General features: G+C 36.7%; 1 protein-coding gene across 2 annotated transcripts in view; it reads right to left on the bottom strand.

The window, feature by feature from the left end:
• The window catches only part of DPYD (dihydropyrimidine dehydrogenase), an 815,412-nt gene that overhangs the window by 758,907 nt on the left and 35,430 nt on the right, over positions 1-21,075 (bottom strand). For both annotated transcript variants that reach the window (XM_082655551.1, XM_082655550.1), the window contains exon 2: positions 17,662-17,772. In XM_082655551.1, coding sequence (XP_082511677.1) covers positions 17,662-17,772 — 111 coding nt within the window. The remainder of the gene's footprint in view (positions 1-17,661; positions 17,773-21,075) is intronic.

Here is a 21,075-nt window from a genome sequence, read left to right as displayed (position 1 = left end):
GTGACTTTACCACTGAATGTCAATAATAAGAGAAAAAATCAGCAACAGTGATAGCAAAATCTATCAAGGATGAATATAATAGCTAGCAATCGTTGAGTGCCTACTATATGCCAGGCACTATGCCAGCTGGGAGAACAATGGGCCAAGATGGCACCATAGCTGGTATTTCCCACCGTACATCAGTGCTACATTCCACTGATGTCTGTTTCTCCCTAATACGAATATGGATACCTTCTTGTATCCCTATTATGGTACTCAATATGTATTTAATGAATGATGGATGGCATTTTATTTAATTTTTTCATCCCTTTCCAACAAAGAATGCTGTTCATTCTTCCTAAATAATTTTCACAATATCTGAAGAATCTTTAATCCCTTTCTCTTTATTCCCATAACTCCCACCTTTATTGATGTACCTAACTAAAAAGTAAGTTCCAAATTAACATTCTAAGGATTACTCATTAATTTTAAAACATTACTTTTATGATGGTAGTATCTTAGTCCAAATCATGAGTTTATTGCCCTAAGAAAAACATCCAAATCCCTAAAGTGTACTTAATTTTTTTTCACAAGCTCAATCCAGTCTTCTTTTCTAGACATTTTCACCTCCACCCTTCCTTCCAAAACTCTTCTTCTATTGCTCTCAGGCATGAATCCCTTCTGGAGCCTGAATTATCTACTGGATTTTTGCCTCCCAAACATACTATGCATATTCCACATTCAAAAATCTGTTCTCCTCGATGGACCTCCTGGCCCTCTTCCTTTTACTCACTCTTTTAAATCCTCCCCTACTAAACCAAAATATGGCAAGAACTCAAATATGATAGAAAAGTTATTCCAAATATGTGCAAGAAAAACCACCACACTGTCAAACTTTCTTAGGCAGAGCTGTGGGGAAATGATTTGGGTAGATTACTTGTTGATTTGCAGCTTACAAAGCTGCTGGCTTTAAAGCCAGAGAGTATAACTTTAAAAAGAAGGCATATAGATATAGATTTAGAGATAAAGAGAGATAGATAGGTTAATATAGAGGTACAGATATAGATTCCAATTCTCAAAACACATGAGAGGCAATTTAAAATGAAACATAATAAACCTAAAAGCAAATGGATAGAAAATGGATAGGATGAACTAATAGATAATAAGGGCAAAGGTATACCATAAATACTATCTGTATTCTTAGTGGAGCTCAGGGAGGAAAAAATAGAAGTAATCCAAAATAACCAACTACAATTACTTCATGTAACATGGAAATAAACTAAGAATACTACATCTGTATACATTTTGTCTCTTATAGAATAAGGAACACTGAGAGAGTTTATGATAAAGGGTCTATTTAATCATGAAAATCATATGGTTATATCAACCTGGATTTGTTTACCAAATACCCAAATGGATGAAGCGGGTCAACTGTATGGTGATGAGTGGTAACTAGACCTTTGGTGGTGATCACTTTGTAGTGTATAAAGATGTAGAACTATAATGTTGTACACCTGAAACTTATATAATGTTACATACCAATTTTACCTCAATTTTTTAAAAGTATATGACATTTGGAAAAAAATCACACTTAGGATAAATAAATGTAGTATCAGTTTACTCAATTTTTACCATCTGTAAATTATGACAAGATGTAAGAAATCCTAGATAAATGTCTTATCATCTGAACCTGAGACATTCCCCATATGCACATAAAAATAAAATAATAAAATAACACACCATTTAGTGAGCATTTACCATGTGCTAAGCTTTGTATTAGACCCTTTTAAAATTCATTAGTTTATTTACTCCTCAAAATAATTTAATTAGATTGCTATAATTATTAGTGTTTCCATTTTTTATTGAAGGAAACTAGAGCTAGCTGATAGAAGTGAAGAATAGTACCCAAGGTCAAGTTAGTAAATGCTGAGACATAATTTGTACCCAGGCAGTCTGTCTCTAAGTGGGAGCTAATTACATTACACTCTACTGCTTCACCCAACACATACAATTTAACTATCTTTACCCCTTACTCTGTTTTTCTTTTCCTACTTAATTATAATTTTCATATATTCCCTAAAACTAAAACACCCTTTTCTAAGTCATTAGAATTTGATATATACCACTGTGCTCCTTAGGATTTTTTGGTTGTGTATACCTAAAATCTGCTTTAGGTAGTTTAAGCCAAAAAAAGAAGACTATATCTGGATACAAGAGTATCTCACAAAACACAAAACTGCAAAACTCCCCTGATGAAAAGCCATGAGTAACCCAGGCAGCCTTTTTATCTACATCTGCCTCAATCTTCTCTCTCTTTAGACTGGCTTTTTCTGCTTTTAATATAATTGGCAGGTGGAAAATGGCCACCCCACAACAACCAGGTTTCATTTTTTTTTCTACTGAAACAACCTAGAATGAAATGTTATCTCTTGTCCCAGATTTCTAAGACAGAATCTGCTTTTCCTGGGTTGGGTGAGTTTTCTCAATCAGATTCAGAATCTGACCCTAGAATTGGGGTCACAGTCAGATGGTGCAAGTATAGTTTCAACGGCCCACACCTATGCATCTGTGAATTGGGGGGCAGATACCCTCAAAAGCGTACACCACAGTCATATTTATTCCAGAATTTATGATAAATATTTGCCTCTTGTAGAAGAGAATCCTATAACTAAGGAACATAAAAACTATAGGGAACTCAATCCTAAGAGGTTGTACATGAAGGCAATCAGAGTATGCTATCCCAAAATATGCTACTTTATTCAATTTTTAAAGATTATTTTGAGCTGAAGGCAATTAAGAAAAAACAAGTGCAGAAAGAGCTCTTTGCCCTCCACTATCTGTCTAAAAGCAGGACATAAACTTCCCTTCCTGAATGCGTTCCTCCTCCCTTCTCCTGAAGAACAACCCTTATCACTGGAGACAGAAAGTTGACACAAAGATGCAAAAACAAACCTTACTAAAATAAGTCCTATCAGCCATTAGTTTCCCCCATATACTTACCTTCCCACAATTAACCACCCCTAGAAGTCAAATCCGTTTTCCTTTGGTCACTTCTCTACAATATACTGCCCTTTGTTAAAATGATATATAAGCCCATGAGTCTAACTGCTTCTTTGAGTCTTCACTTCTTATCTATGAAAGCCTTCATGGACATAAACTGTTAACATCAAATAAAATGTGTACACCTTTTCTTCTATTAATGTTTTTTGCCAGTTTAATTTCATAGACCTCATATATTGAACATAAGAAGAAAAATTTTTTTTCTCTTTTACGTAAATTATAAATATGGATAGATAGATGATAGATAGATAGCTATAGAAATATACAGATATTTAGAGCTACATCTTCAAATGCTGATGTTGAAATGTTAACCACTGATCCAATCTGCAAATCTTGAATAGATACTGTTTTCAGGATCAATCCTATGCAATGTTCTGGAGAATAGGTTAGTAAAATCTAAATAGATATTAGAAATTCTGAGAGACTAAAAAAAGAAATATTCCATTCTGTCTTATTAAAGACTACTGAAGCAAAGTATAACCATGCATAGGATATAACACAATTTTTGTTTTTGTTGTTATTAAAGCAACTCAAAAGAAGTAACACTAAAATACCCTGGTCTAAAGAAAACAAAAAAATGCAATGCAGTTAGGATGTTCCGATCTTGACTGAGTTATATAAAACTCCAAATAAACTTCCATAACGGAGGACTATGACAGCAGAGTTTCACATCTCTGCTCATAGTCAATTGTAAGTGTGTGACTAGAGGAGGATCTTTTTCAAGCTATTTCTCTATAGTCCCTGATACCCAGAGTGCATGCAATATTAATGTTCTAGCTTGAGTATACAGCATACACCAAATCCTCACTAAAAGAAAAGCTCCTCAATTCCTAATCATTTCAATAGGCTCTAATGTAATATTTCCTACATTGGAAATCACTGCACTTTATTTAAGGAAATCAGTTTGGCCGAGTGAGCTCTGTGGAGTGCAGCCTGCACAGACGTCAGTTCAAAGGATCAGATGTCAAAGTGCTCCCTCTAATGTCCCTTAATCATCACTCTGATTAGCGCTTGAATAGGACTGTGATTAAAAACGTTGCTGCCATTGTCTACCTATTCAGGCGCCTAGCATTCTACGTGGGTTCCACCGATTAGTGTTTGAATAGGGGAGCGATTAGAAAGACAGCTGCCATTGTATGCCCATTCAGAAAACAGCAAAACTAGCATATTTATTTGTTATGAGCACCAAATAAATGTTTTGCAAAGGTAAAATATACCATTAGGCTCTAAAGACAATTTAGCTGATTTCTTTAGTTCAGAGCACTCTATTTTCCCATATGCAAAGTTATTTCTTATTTGCAAATACAGTAATATGCTTCATTAATATCTTTTAAAATATACATATCCTGTTTTTATAGACATAGTCTTAACACATCTGCTTTATTATATACTACTTATTGACATACAATACATCATATAATTCCAGTTTAATATTTATGACTATGCAAAGAATTTCTATATAAACAAACCAAATCAGTTTGGTTTCAGATCTTTTGGATTCCCTTCTCAATATTCCTGGACTAATATGTAATCTATATGAACAACTTCTCCAAAGAGAAACTTCCTTGTCAAATGGTTAGAGGAAATGTTTCACTCTCGGCCATTTTAAGGGAAGAGAAACATTTCAGGTTAGCACTTAGTTCCCTACAGGGGCTCACACAACAGAGCATCGGCCAGGGCGAAATCCCCATGACAACGAAGAGCTATAGACTGGTGAAACTGGGCAGGACCAAGGTGTCATGATGAAGCTTTTTGGAGAGTGCAAAATATGGTAAAAAAAAATTCACAGGAAGATAATTCATTCCAACTTCATGGATATATTAGGCAGTGCTCAGAAAATCCGGTACCTCCGTTGTTTCTCTCTCGCGCGCGCGCTCTCTCTCTCTCTCTCTCTCTCTCTCTCTCTCTCTCTCTCACACACACACACACACACACACACACACACACACACACACAACTTGCTGCTAAGAAATTTCTCGGCAATACAGGAAATGTCTGCTCTGTTTTCCATTACCGTCCTTAATATCTTCCTGTTTATTACCCTTCCACATTCTTTCCATATTTAGTTACTTTGTTCTGTATCCACTATCATTATGGATCTACATATGTAGTAACAGAAACAGATCTGGGAGCATCAACCCATCAATGCTACACAATGACAGTTATAGAGGATTATATATATGCCAGGAAGTGTTTTAAAGTGTATAGGAAGTGTATATAGTACGCAAATTGACTCATTTAATCCTAACAACAACTATATCAGGTAGATGCTGTTATTACCCTCATTTTACAGAAGAGGAAATGGAGGCAGGAAGAGATTAAGGAATTTACTCAAGGGCACATAGGTAGTAAATGGCAGAACCAATAATTGAACCCAATTAGTTTATCTCTGTAACTCACTCTTAAACCAACCTTTCTGCTGATAGGTCATCCCTTCAGGTTCCACTGTCTTCTTTCATAAAAAGCCAACCTCAAAGATAAGGCAGCTAGCTTTAAAGGGAAAGATTTCTTTCTTTTGCTAATAAAGCTAACTGAAACACACCTTACTCAGAGGAAAGTTTTTTCCAGTTCCAATTAAACCCTGACTAGATAACTACACTCCATTCTAATTAACAATAAAGTTGGTTAAAAAAAAAAACAACCAGAACTGCCACTTAACTACTATAAAATTTCACTCCCACTTAACTATTATAAAATTTCAAACTAAAGAAGAGCAAAATAAAAGTAACAGAGCTGATGGCTGACAATTACAAATGAGTTTAATTTGTGTGTCACATGGACGTGGAGAAAGTTGTGATCAGTCTGAAATAAATAATTAAAGCAAAGCTTTCTTGTAACAGCCTCAGGAAATCAAGAGTTAACACTTTTCTTCTTTTTAGCCAATTAGCATTTTATTACATATTTTGCCTGGAGAATAAATCTCTGACAATACTATTCTAATTCTATGTGTGCAATAAAGTGCCAAGGAAACACATACTTTCAAAGACAGAACCTAATATATGGCAAAATTCCAAATTCTAGCAGGTAGCAGAGTGTGCTTTCTTAATGAGATGGTATGCACTTCTCTCAATGAAAGAATCAGCATAAAGAACTTTTCAATAAATGTTATTATTAATATCATTACTGTTATTGTTACTTGTACTACTCCCCTCTGATCTCTTCTGTCTCATCACTTGGTACTTCCCCCCATATTCTACACAGCCATGCAGCACTAAAATTGTTAAAGTATCAATATCGTTAGTTCAATATCCTCCCTCATCTTAGGTGTCTGCAATATATAGTCTGTACTCTGGTGGGATCCTTCTTCTTCTTTCCTTCCTTCATCTACATTTTCAACTTAAATTCTGTTTTCTCAGAGAGAAAACAGAATTTTCTGTTTTCTAACGCTAAATCCTGAGACTAGGTTACATACTTCAAGTCCCATGGATGGCAATACTCACAACACTTGGTTGTGAATGAGTTTAATGCCTGTTCGAATGACTGTAAGCTGTCAGGGCAGGAAAAGCATCTGTCCCTTTCCCCACTTTTCACAGTGGTTGGCACATATTTGGCCTTCCATTAATATTTGGTAATTAATTAAACTGTACAACTCAGATTTCAAGCAAATATACTATGAATATTAGTAAAATAATTTATCTATAGTAGTGTTGAGGCAGGAGGTAGATGCCCCCCCCCCCTAGGGTAAGCAATTGGAGTTTGTCCCCTGTGGATACTCCAAGATGAGAATAGCATGACAAATCGAGAGAAGAGGCTGGGCCCTGCCCAGATAGAAGATAAGAGACCATATATTTCTCACTCTCGAAGTCAAGGAGACCTTCCCGACCAGAAGCTCCTTGGATGTCAAAAGGGGAGTTATGCCAAGCTACCCATAGGTCTCTTCGGTGGAATCCATCTTGGCTGAGAGACGCGTGCACACACGGAAGGATCCTGAGATATACCAAATATGGACTCTGAGCCAGGCAAATCAAAATGATTGGCCAAAGGAAACCTGGAAGAAATGCCCATAAAAGCGATTTAAACTACCACAAGGGCGCAACCCTCTCTCTGTGTCCGCCCATGTGTCTATCCACACGTACTGTACTCTTTTTTCTCCTAATGAACACTTCACTTGTTTCACTACTTTCCGTTTTTGTGGGAATTCTTTTCTGCAAAGCCAAAGGGCCAGGGCCTTGTCACTGACCACTGGTCTAGTGGCTAGAATTCGGTGCTCTCACTGCCATGACCCAATCTTAATCTCTGGCCAGGATCAGAAACCCTGCTTCTAGTCGCTGCAGACCGAGGCCAACCAAGATCAGTGTTGTATAAATATGGAAAAATGTGATGCAATGTATTAATTATCTAAGAGAGGTCAATGCTATAAAAAGTACCTTATTTCTAGCCATTGGATCAATGCCCAAAAATGTTCAAAAGATGCTCTTTGGAGTTCATAATTCATATATAGACAATGGAAACCAATCAATGATTTCATATTTTAAGTACAGATTCAGAGTATACTTTGTATTCTTAAAGAAATTGAGATTGCCCAAAATTCTTTAGAAATTCATAACTAGACTTTAAGACTTCTACCAAAAATGCCCTTCCCATAAGTAGTATGCTACTATAGTAAAATAAATACTGGTTATGTGTCAAAATTCATACGACTGAAGACTCCATCCCAATTTCAAAATTACAAGGTTTACATATGTCTAAATGACCGTGCAGCAAGAGTTTAGGCTCAGAATCCCTGTTCTTCTTAAAGTTGTATATTCTGACAACAGGATTTTTAGGTAGTCACATTTCACAGTAGATTTTAACTCTGTAAAATTTTCCCTCTGCTGAACTTTTAAACTTGCATTTTCTTTAAAGGATTAGTTTTTTCTAGTTTATGTCTATCTTAACACACACATAAAGTTAATTACTAAATTTATACAGTAATAACTTCTAACCTTTGTTAGAAGTATGGAAGAGATTATCCAATAAAGATCACTTAAAATACACCTATTTAAAAATAAACTTATTTTTCGAATCCATTGCAATGTTCTGAACAAATGCAGCAGGATAACTGTTCTTAATAGAAATGGTAAAACCATACCAGATTAATGATTCCAAAAAATCCGATAATATATGCAATAGCATTACTGGGAAATTAATGTAAGGACAAGGGAAGCCCACCCAGTGAGCCAGCTAGGATTTCTGGGGCCACCTGTGCCATCCAAATCCATTTGAGTCCCTGCTGCAGGTTGGCAGTTGTTACCCAAGTTTAAACACTCATGGGGACATTGCTGGGTCCCAAGGCATGCTGGTACCTCCAGCACAGTGCAAGCCTTTGGTTGGCAGCAGTTTTCAGGGTCAGTACTATGGTGATGTAAGTGAAGTGTCCATGTCACAAAATTTAAGGAGACACTCACTCTCAAGAGTCCTGCAAGTACTATCTCAGCTTCCCAACACAGGGTTCTGAATGGCTTTGCCTGGCCTAGCCCTTCTTTCTTAGTCTCTCCAACCCAAAGTAGGAACTTACCCTACCCTAACTTCCCACCCCAACAGACCTCATTTGATACTCTGCTGGATGAAGGATGGGAGATAATCACCGATTCTGTTAAATTCAAAATCAGACTTTGTGGGATACGAGATGTTTTACTGTAATTTTTGTCTCCTTCCTCCTAAAGTTTACACATGTTAGGCAGCTAGGCCACTGGTTTTCATTTCTTAAAGAGAAGAATGTAAGTGCAGAAAGCAGCGACACAGAGATTTTCTGTGAGACTTCGGATTTCAGAAGTCAAGTTTTCAAGGAAACTGGAAGAACTTGGGTGATTGACAGTGTGGATTTAGGAGGATATGTGTGATGAGTTAAAAGCAAATTTTTTCCTCCACTCTTACCTTCCCATCTAAACTATATAAATATTTTAAGAATGGAAAAACAAAATGAGGATCAAAAGGAAAGGGAAGGATCCAGGAATAATGGTCGATCCAGAGAAAGAAGCTCAGTTCCTCAGGCTGGACACAGGGGGAATGACAAACCCTAGCCAGGTGCGTGGAAATCATGAGCTTGGAGAACCTGTCACCCACTAACTAGATGAAGCCCTGGGAAAAGGTGACTAAACCGTGAAGTTCCCCAAGCCCCTGTGTTGAGAAGGACATTAGAATGATTGTCATGTGTTCGAGAGTGACTTCAAAGTAGAAGAGAGGTGAGGGACAGGAAGGGACCCGGTGAATGGGAATGAAGGATGACTCCACATTCCCCGTGATGGTTATTAGAAGAAAGATGTCATGAAGAATCAGCAGGGCTCAGCTCACCTATCACACTTGCCACCAAATCCCCAGAAACTCATATATTAGCTCAGAGAAATAAGGGGGAGTGGGGGGACAAACAGGGAAAAGAGAATTCTGAAAGTGACAGTGACTAAACTTCTACTCTTAGAGAAGTTCAAACTAAAAATTAAGTTCAGTTATAGGAAAATAAAGGAGGTTTTATTTCCTTCATGCCTGAGTTTCTAGTCTGATATTTGTATTATGTATACAAACCATGTATTTTTCAACTACTGAAGAAGGCATTAAGTTGTAAAGAATCTTGGTTTTGGTTATTTTTTTTAATTCCAGAAACCCCTTCAGGCATTGAGTCTATTTTTGGAAGAAAGCTATTGTCAGCAATCAGGAAAGCAAGCTCAAGCCTGAGAAGCTGTTTTAAACTATGGTGTAAGAAGAGGCCAGTGCAGAACAGGATTGCTTTCTTACTGTGACTCTGGTCAAAAGCTCATTTAATTTTGGAGCTTAAAAATAAAAATTCATGTTGTGAATTTGATATGTACCAATATTGGGACCTGCATTCTATGTCAAGTTTAACAGAGCTAAGTAGCTGGGGATCCAAGCTTCCACCTTCCCTTTCTGAATGAGATTGGCTGACTAATAACTTTATTAACTACGTGGATTTCATCTCTTAATAGTCATGTAAAATTGAGAGGGAAAAATGGACTCAGCAGATAAGGCAAGCTAGAAGGATAATTTCCAAAGTACAAAAAATAGCCCCATTCGGTAATCGGGTATTAGAGGAAAAGCACACTGATCTCTCCTTCTTTGTAGGAACTCTCCCACTACGCTCCTCTGGTTCTCATCTCACCCATCATAGCACTTCTTGGCTAAATTCTCATCTCTGCCTGCCCTTGCCTGGTGCTCAGTGCCAAGCTGAGCCACAATGGAGCCTGAGGCAAAAGGAAAGAAGTGTGCTTCCATATACACATTTTATATATTTTTTGTATTATTTATATATTTTGTATGATTTTTGTATTATTTACCTTGATTATTGAGTCTTTTGGTGCCTCCTTTACACTCTTCACCTGAGGCCTGTGTCTAACTCCCCTCTCCCTAATCCCTGCCCAAAGTCTAACCTCCATATTCTTCCCACTCCACACACCCTTCCTGGGTAACTCTGCCCACAGGCCTTTAATTACCCACATATATTCTGATTACTCAAAACTCTTCATCTGCATTCCTGACCCCGTTATTGAGCTTCAACCTTTAAACTAAACAGGATGACCCACAGGTACAAGAAACTCAAAAGATCCCAAACTGAATTCACGATTTCTCTCAATTTATCGTATGAACAATTAAGTGTACACATAAAGTCAACTCCCAAGTCATATTTATTTTACCTCCCTGTTATGGACTAAATGTTTGTGTCCATCAAAGTTCACATGCTGAAATCCTAACTCTCACTGTGATGGTATTAGGAGGTGGGGCCTTTGTGAGGCTTTTAGGTTATGAGGGTGGAGCCCTCATGAATGGGATTAGTGCTTATAAAAGAGGCTCCAGAGAGCTCTCTCATCCCTTCTGCCACGTGAGGGCACAGCAAAAAGCCATCTATGAATGAGGAAGCAGGCCCTCACCAGATACTAAATCTTCCGGTGCCTCGATCTTGGACTTCCCAGCCTCCAAAAGTATAAGAAATAAATGTTTGTTGTTTAAGCCACCCAGTCTGTGATATTTTTGTTATAGCAGCCCAAACAGACTAAGACACCTCCTATATATTCAAGCTTATCCTCTCTCCTACATGCTCCCCGCCCCTGGTCTCCATGATTTGTCTTCCAGCCTTGCACATCAGTCCCAGAGACCTGGCCTCCCATCTTTCTCGTTGAACCCATCTTCTACACTGAAAGTTAGACTGATTCCTGTCAAGACAAATCTGACCAACTCATACTGATAATTAAAATTCCTCCAGGGTTCGTCCTTTGAAAGAGGACTATATGTTGATATTTCTGTCTTCTTCTAAAGAATGTGAGACCTTCTTGGCAGGGTCTATATCATGTTCATTTTTATTCCAGAGTGCTAAGCAGCACAATGCCTGGCCCATTGTAAACAGGCAATAAATGTAGAAACAAAGTAGTGACTAAGATGGTGAAGCTCACCCAGGGAAAAAATAAATGATTACCAAAACCTACATATTACTTACTAGAAGAAAAAAGTTCAGTGATTTATTTTTATTTACTTATTTTAAATAGTCTACTTAAAGAGCTCTGGTACCAGACTGCATGGATTCAGCCTCTAGTTCTACCATTTAGTTGTGGACCCTTAGACAGGTTTCTTAAGCTTCCCTCATCTGTGAATGGAGATAAAATATAACACTTACCTCACCAGGGTGGTTCTGAGGCTAAAAAGAGTTACTTCATAGAAAGCACTTTGAAATATACCTGCAGTCAGCAAATTCTTAATATACATTATGGTTTATTTTTATTTGTATTATTTTACTTTGAGCACCTACTACGTGCCATGTGTTTAAAACAAATTAGCTAAAATTCTCAAAACATGTCAAATAATTGGTTGTCTTTAATTGCCTTTCCTTTTTATTTTCACCCAGGGTAAGTTTTCTGATTTGTAACATTTTCTGCTCTTTAAAAATTGCTAACGGAAAATGAGCACAAAATATTTATGTAATTAAGACAGTTCAACATTTTCAAAAATGGCAAAAATAAACAGCAGTTATAGAACACCTGCTTAAAAGATACTGGAAATAACTGTTTCGTGCTTCATTAACCAGTAAAAACACATTTGCCAGTTTAAATTCCCTACTGAATTCAGAATTTCTAATTATTACTAGAATGGTATTAACTTGGCAAGGAAAGAAATTCCTGGGTAAAAAATTTCAGAATTGCCATTCTTAGGGTACTTCTACAGGCCAAAACAGATGCCTATTTTCTAAAAAGCCTATAAACAAATATTTGTTTATTAAAACTAAATGTGATTTAATTTAATAGACAATTTTAGACTACTTATTTTGCATATTTTATTCACCTTTGAGTGGCATTCAATACAGTGCCTAACATACAGTTGCTTCAAGGACCAAAGTGGAAAGAGAGACAGAGAGGACTCTATCCAAATAAACCCAAACCACAGCCCCAATGCAGATATGCTAAGAATGATAAAGCAGTAATTATCTGAGTCAAACCAAAACAGAGAATTGTAAAGCCAAAGCAAAATCATTAGAAAATAAAACAAAATAAACACGAATAAATAAAGCCTTTCTATTTGGTAGTTGGGGAGTTGGTTCAAAACGAGCTCTTTGGCTGCCTTCAGAAATGATGTAAGATTACTGGTCACAAATGTGACCACCACTACAATCTACATTTTCCTTAACTTTAACGTATCTATTTTCTAATCATCTTATTCGTGTTTTTTAAGGAGGCCAGGTAATACACTGGATAGGACACACTAGATTCAGATAACCAGAATTCTAGACACGGCTCCAACACTAAGTAATTTCAATGAGTTTAAGCAAATAATTTAACATTTTCAGCATAGTCAGTAAAATGAGGAAACAGATCAGTATAATGAGGAAACAAATCTGGGTTGTCCATTCACATCATGGTAAAAATCAAATGCAATATGCAAAGGGACTCTGGAAACTGTATATAGCACTATACAAGAAAACATGTGATCCTTATGTCTAGTATGTGAGGACTATGTAAAAGAGGGGTCATATTCATTCAACAGATCTTTAGTGAGCACCAAGGGTTCATGAAGCTGGGGACGCAAAGAAGCCAAGAAGTCTAAAGAGAGCTTGGTAGGGTGGCAGGTTAGAGTTTTAAATAGGGTGGCTGGAGAAGCCCTTGCTGAGGTGACAACTGTACAAAGGAAATTATGCAAACTCCAAGTAAGCTAGAAAACCACTGAAAGATTCTGAGCACAGGAATATTAAAAGGATTTCTCCAATGAATTATTATGAAGAGACTCTACCAGGAAAGGGCATAAGCATGGAAACCATTACAAAGCAACTGAAATAATCCAGATGAAAGATAATGATGATGGCTTAGAAAGGTTGGTAGTGGTAGAAGTGGTGAGAAATAATCAGATTCTAGATATATGTGAAGCCAAAAGGATCTTCTACTTAGGTATGGAAGGTGAGAGAAATAACAAAATCAAGGACTCAGTATTTTGCTCTCAGAGAAAGGGTGGATGGACATGACTCCAGGAATAATACATTTTGGAGGTAAGATCATAATTTGGATTTTCAGTATGTGTACACTGAAATGGCGATTAGACATTCAAGTGGAGGTATTCATTAGGCATTTTGTTATAGAGGACTAGAATTTAAGAAAGTGGTCCAGGCAAGAGATATAAATGCAGGAGCCATCTGTCTATACATGGTATTTAAAATGAGGAGACAAAATGTGATCACCAACTTAAGTGAGTCTCTAAAGAAAGAAAGAAAGATCTGAGCCCTGGGCACTCTGATATTTAAGGGTGAGAAGATGAGGAATAACCAACAAATACGCTGAGTGAGAAGGAGATACCAATAAGGAAAGAAGAACACCAGGGAGTCTAATGTCCTGGAAGTCAAGTGAAAAAAATATTTCAGGAAGAAGAGAGTGACTGCCTATGTCAAGTACTGCTGATACAGGCCACAATTTGCTCTTAATTTAGCAATTTAAAGTTCGTTTTCCCTAAAAGCAAAATTTGAGACAGGGATTTGGGTTCACGTGATTATGGAGTGAGTGTTCTTCAGGAAATACCAATACAAGAGGGGTGAAGCAGGGTAGGAAAAAAAAAAAAATGCTGAGCAAGCATTTGTCAGTGATAGTGTCTTGTCTTAGTCAAAGTTACAGGGCAAGGATCTGGAGCACAACTGCCCATAGGAGCTGTCCTTACCTTGAGGCAAGCAGGCTGGCTTCTTCTAAGATACTGTCTTTCTTTTTAGTTCTCAGAAGGTTAATTATGATACGTCTTGCTATGGATTCCTTTGTGTTTCACAGAGGCTTTTGAATCTGTAGATTTACGTCTCTTGTTAAATTTGGGAAGTTTTTAGCTATTATTTCCTTTTGGGGTATTTTTCAGCCTCACCCCGTTTCTTCTCTTCTTGATAGGGGTAGAAGTTCAGTGGTCTCACCACTGACACCACAGAGGGTGACTGGGGTTGTGGGCTGCCTTGGTTACCGGCTAGCTAGTGGGTATGAAAATCCTGACTCCCTACTCTTTCACCCAGCAGAAGGATTGGAGCATCTCATCCTCTCATCATAAGATGGAAGTCTAGGCTCCCACTCGGCCTTTATGAATGCATCAGGATGAGGTCACAATTTTTTTTGTTGTGTTTGGCTAGATTAAAGCAGTTACTGTCGAAAAGTCTTCTGTTGCTAGACTGTTCCTTTCCTGGTATTTTGGCTAGAGAGAGCAGACTTTGTTGAGATCTGTGTACGTGTGTGTGTGTATGTGTGTGTGTGTGTGTGTGTGTGTGTGTGTGTGCATGTGCGTGTGTGTGTGTGTGTGTATCAGTTAGCATTTCTGGTTTTCCAATTTCTTCAGCTCCAAGGCAGAAAAAAGAAAACCCAGGGAACTCATCACTGTGTCATGTTTCAGGTCCATATCCCTAGCTGGCTGGCCTTCTCTTCACTTTTCAGAATCTTCTTATGCTTGTTTTACCTATAAGGCTTTTTAGTTTAGATGAGTGATTATAAAACTCAAGTATGAAAACTTATCAATTCAAAATAAATCATATCTTGTGGTGATACTTTTATTCATGCACAAAGAGAATAATAATGAAAAGGAAAAAATGCATTCTTTAATTACACTGAGGATAACTTTCAACTCTAGCTCCATATTTCCCCTTGGGAATATTATTTCACTGTTCTTTATTAATCCAGTGTATCACATAGAGTTTTCAAAATGGTTTACATCCAGAGCAATATATCTGCTGTTAGAAATTGAGATTATTTTAACATATATTTAAAGCTTTTATTTTTCCTCTAACACTTGCTCATTATAGAAAATTTGAAATATACAAAAGTGCTAAGAAAACAAATATAATTACTATTAACATTTCATTATTTTTTTCTTTTTTTCTTTGTGAATATGTATATAAGTGTGGTTATGTAAAAGTGCATACAATCATTCTTAAATACAGTGCTGTTTCGTGCCTTGTTCATATAATATAGATTGTAAGTATTTTTTCAGATTATTAATTATTTCAAAAGTAATTTTAATGGTTGCACAATTTACCACTGAATAGATCGGCCCTAATTTACTTAACCATAACCCAATGGTTGGAATTCAGTAGGTTTTTTCCCCCAGATTTTTCTCTACAAATAATGTTGGGATGATCTTCTTTCTATTTAATTATTTACCTACATTCCTAATTCTTTCCTTAGGATAGTTTACTAGGAGATGAATTACTGGGTGTAAGTGTTTGATAATTTAAAGGTATTATTATGGACTGAACTGTATGTATATCCCCTCAAATTAATTTATTGAAGTCCTAACCCCCAGTAACTTAGAATGTAACTGTATTTGGACAAATTTGGAGACAGCCTTTAAAAAGGTAATTAAAATGAGGTCATCAGAGTGGATCTTATCTGAGATATTGGTGTCATTGTAAGAGGAAATTTGGACAAGTACAGAGTGAAGACCATGTGAAGACACAGAGAAAAGACAGCCAGCTGCAATCCAGAGAGAGGCCTCAGAATAAATCGCCCCTGCTGACACCTTGATCTCAGATTCCTAGCCTCCAGAGCACTGAGAAAATAAACTGTTCTTTAGGCCACCCAGTCTGTGGTACTTCGTTATGGCAGCCCTAGCAAACTAACACAGGTATTAACAAATACTGTCAAAGATATTGCCAAAGATACTGTCAAATTGCTTTTCTAGGAATTTGTGCCAATATATATTTAATAGAGAAAAACACTTCTCACTGTATCTTTGCCAATTACAAAAAATAGGATAATATTGGACTGGGCAAAAAGTTTGTCCGAGTTTTCTGTTAACACGTTATGGAAAAACCCGAATGAACTTTTTGGCCAACCCAATATACACCACTCAGTTTACAGGCTAACATTATGGAATGAAAATGCTAATTTTTATAAAATAACAATAATAATAATAGAGAAAGCCTCTCTTTCTAAATTAACAGTTTAATAATCTATAAAGGGGACCTTAGAGAATTTATCTAATTTAATCTAATTTATCTGGATCACATTTAAAATGAGAGAGTTAGACTTGATAATCTTTAAAGGCATTCTAAGTTTGAAAATTATGTGATTCTTTTTTCAGTGTCCTTCAATTGTTCACATCATTATACAGGAACATGACTGATAGTTGATCTATTCCTTGATCTAATTTGGACCACATTAGTGTCCTTCCAGAGACCTCTACTAGAAATGTCATAGTAGAATGCAAAGCTCACAGAGCCGGAGCAAGGAAAACTGAATTTCAAATCCAGATCTGCTAGTAAGTGGCTGTGTTATCATCTCAAGTCATGTTGTTTCTCCGTATTTCTATTTCTTTTTTTACTCAAAAAACTTTGCTGGTTGGTCAGTGACAGAAAGATTAAATATCAGATAAAAACAAATGCACATGAGCACATACCCTCAATTCCTATCCTCAAAGAGTTTATATGTAGGAAAGAAGTGCATAAAAATAAATTAAAATCATTGTATTAAATAGAACATATACACAAGGTACCAAAAGAGCTAATGTTAAATAAGCTAATACTATTAATTAGCTCACTAGTTACTTTGAGAAAATTAATTTTGGAGAAATTAATTTTGGGAAAGCAGGTAAAAAGGAAATTGCTTTCCCAAACTTAAAGATTTATACCTCCTAAGACAGCATTTTAAAATTGCCTTCAAGGTTGTACTTAATCCTCATTTATGGCCTAACAATCCCAGCACAGTAATCATTTCATGGGCCCAATTAAATAACATTCTAGCAACCAGATCTCAGATTTTTGCACCTATACCTCACCTGGAACTATGAGATGCTCATATTGAATACCTAATGTTCAAATATTCCCCCAAAGCATATCTTATAACAGTTTGTATACATTAGTATACCCTTGTTCAACTGAATTATATTTATAACTTTGAAACTCTTCTGTATCATTGTGTCATTACAAAATGATTTTAAGAGGTTTTTACAGATTTTTAAGAAAATAAATTTTGGCACCAAACTAAATTTATGATTTTAAACTATTTCAATAGATTTTTAAGCATCAAAATTAAACACACTTTTCAGATTATTCAAATATAAAATATTTAAAATAAGAAAAATATCACAGCTGTACTTTACACATATTTAATTATGTTTCTAACTACGTATAAAATCTGGTCTTACAGTGTGTAGAATGAGATAATTTTCAGCATGAACTCATGTATCAGTGGTACTTACAAAGCAGTTCTTATCAGGATTTCTTTTCCAATGTTTCTTGGCTAATTTCTTGGCCAAAGTGGAATGCAGAGTTGCATGAGATTGTGTTCGAGGATTTAAAGCCAGGATACTCTGAAGACAGTATAAACAAAGCATAAGCATGTGTAAATATGTTGGCATTTTAAAAAAATCAAATTTTATTTTAAGATTCCCCACACATACCCCAAAGACATATATTAAAAATGTTGTTTTTCCCTTCTACTATTGTAATTCCACAACAAACTTATCTAAAGTAATCATTTACTAGGTGATATCCCAGCTGACTTTATAAAAATATTTATTAATGATAATATGGAGTTCAAAAACATGTGAAATATAACAAATAACTCTTTAAGATAAATTTTATAATTAGTATTCTTACATGAGAATGAAAAGAGAGGCACTTCATTCCAGATTTGATTTAAAGTAGTAATAATACTCTCTACTTTAAGTTTTTAGAGTTTTACCAATTGCTTTCAAACGTATTATTTAATTTAACTTACAAACAGCTACTATTATCCCAAAATCTTGGATGATCAAATAAATTGAGGCTGGTTAAGTAACCTGTTCAAGATCTCACAATTAATATGTGGAAGGGAATGAATCAGAACTCAGTTCTTCTGAGTGTTGGGCTTACATTTGAATTCATCCAAAGATGAAATCTATATATTTTACTGTGACTTTGTGAGGTATAAAGTAGAAGAGAAAACCTTTCTAACCACACATGTAAAGCAGCACCTGAGTAACTGAATAAAAAATGAATTCCAAAGCCCTGTCTTAAGCAATGTTTTAAAACATAACCACTGGGCTTCCCTGGTGGCGCAGTGGTTGTGAGTCTGCCTGTCGATGCAGGGAACACGGATTCGTGCCCCGGTCCGGGAAGATGCCACATGCCGCGGAGCGGCTAGGTCCGTGAGCCATGGCCGCTGAGCCTGCGCGTCCGGAGCCTGTGCTCCGCAACGGGAGAGGCCACAACAGTGAAAGGCCCACGTACCGCAAAAAAAAATAAAAAATAAAAAAATAACCACTAGGAGTCTTCCAGAACAATCACATGAAGACCTCTGCAGATCAACTCCCCAGCAGAACAATATAACTGATAAAAATTAGTAAAATTAAGAAGCCTTTGAAATCTCCAGAAATTGTCGTAAAGCCAAAGAGCAAATGAAGGAACATTTATTCAGGAAAAATCTACTGAAACTTGGTAAGAATGGCGAGGGTGTGTGGCATTCGAAGTGCAGTCTGCCCCCAGCCTCCACGTTCCCAGTTCAGCCTGACAGAAATTCTACCTCAGGTGAGTACAGCCAAGAACACAGAGCTCCCTCCGCCCCCAGCCTCTAGCTGAGGCTGTGGTGTCTCCCAGAGAGAGGCAGGACATTAACATTTCTCATCCCCTCTCCCTACTCTACCAGCTATGCAGCAACTAAATGCCAAAAGTGCAGCTGAGAAGTCAGGAGCTCCTTTGCTTCACCCAGCCCCCACTCATAGAGCAGAGGCTCTACTTCAGAAGCAAACATACCAGTAACAATGGGGTTCTGATCACCATCATCTCAGCTCGCTCATGGTTTAGAGTTAGCAAACCAAGAGAAGCAAACTGAGATCAGAGGTTACCGCCTATACCAGGGCCCTGCTCATAAAAGCAGGAGTGTCACTCTGTGAGAAGCAGGCCACTGTAACCACACCTAGATCTGGAGCTGTGGCTCAGAGATTTTTCCCAGAGAAAGAGGCAGGCCATAAGAACAGACGGCTCTCCCCAGAAGAACTGACTTTATTTGAATTAATACATAGGAAGTTCAAGCCTAAGGGTAGTCTCAAAAACAATAAAGATTTTGATGCCAAACAATTAAGACAAAACTGGTAGCTTCATGAGAGCAATAAAGTAAGGCATAAGGCAGACAGTTTACCAGAAAGAAATAGCTAACAGCTCCTGCAGGGCCACAGCAAGCCGCAAAGACTCACCTGAAAGCTACCCCAGCAAAGGGGCCCAAATTTAACTGAATCACACTGTGGAGCAATTTATATGCCAGGGCATTGTCAAAAACAGCAGAGCAATCAACTAGCAATCAATAGAGACTAAGAGCTGGCTGTGATACCAACAGAGGTGGATAGTTTAACAAAGAGATCCAAAGAGAAGACACAGAGTCCCACTAAAACCCCTGTCATCCCAGAGTTACTAGGCACACACCCACGACTTCACCCTACATGAGTGCTATCTGAGGTTCACACCTTGGGGGAAATAGACTTCCCTAAAGTAGTACACCAAATCACTAAACAAATATGCAAACAACAACAAGCCCCCATCCCTGGGGTGGGGGAGAAGGAAATTAGTATCCTGAATTGCTATATTATCTGAAATGTTCAGCTTTTAATAAAAAAAAAAATTACAAGACATTCAAAGAAGCAGGATTATGTGATCCATGCAAGAAAAAAAGCAGATAACAGAAATTGCCTTTCAGAGGTTCCAGGTATAAGATTTAATAAAAACTTCAAAGCAGCCATTATAAGGAAGGTATAGTAACAATATCTCATCAAACAGAATATTCATACAGAGATAGAAATTATTTTTAAAATTATGGAGATAATAAACTACAATAACTGAAATGAAAAATTTGCTAGAGGGGCTCAGTAGTACATTTTAACTTGCAGAAGAAAGAATCAGCAAATTTTAAGAGAACTCAAGAGAGATTATGCAATCCAACAAACAAAGAGAAAAAATATTTTTTTTAAATTAACAGAGCCTTAAAGATATGTGGTACAAAAAAAAAAAAAGATATGTGGTACACCATTAAGTACCCCAAAATATTGTAGCAGGATATCAGGAGAGGAAAGAAAGGAGGAGAAAAAAATATAAGGAGAAAAATGACTAAAATTTTGATTTTAAAAAAAGACAGAAAAAACATTAAAGTATATATCCAATAAGCTCAAGAAATTTGAAGTAGGATAAATGCAAAAAGATCCACACATAGGAACGTTGGTAAAAATGCTAAAAGTCAACACCAAAGAGAAAATCTTGAAAGCAGCAAAAGAAAAATACTCATATGTACAAGGGAACTCCAATAAGTTTAATGGTTGACTTCTCATCAGGAACAATAAATGTCTGAAAGTAGTAGGATAACATTTACAAGGTACTAAAAGAAAAAAATTGTCAACCAAGAATCCTATACTGAAGGCAGAAGAACAAAAAGGAAATAGATTTGAAGTATACTGTAAACCAACTAGACCTAATAGATATCTATAACCACACTCCACCCAACAACAGAATATACATTCTTCTCAAGTGTACACAAAACATTCTCTATGACAGACCAGATGCTAGGCCATAAAACAAGCCTTAATAAATTTTAAAGGATTAAAATCATACAAAGTAGTTCTCCAACCACAATGGAATGGAAACAGATA

The sequence above is a fragment of the Grampus griseus genome (assembly GCF_964374135.1).
Source record: "Grampus griseus genome assembly, chromosome: 1".
Taxonomy (NCBI): Eukaryota; Metazoa; Chordata; class Mammalia; order Artiodactyla; family Delphinidae; genus Grampus; species Grampus griseus.
Note: the sequence above shows the minus strand (reverse complement) of the source record. Positions and strands in the feature narration are given on the sequence as shown.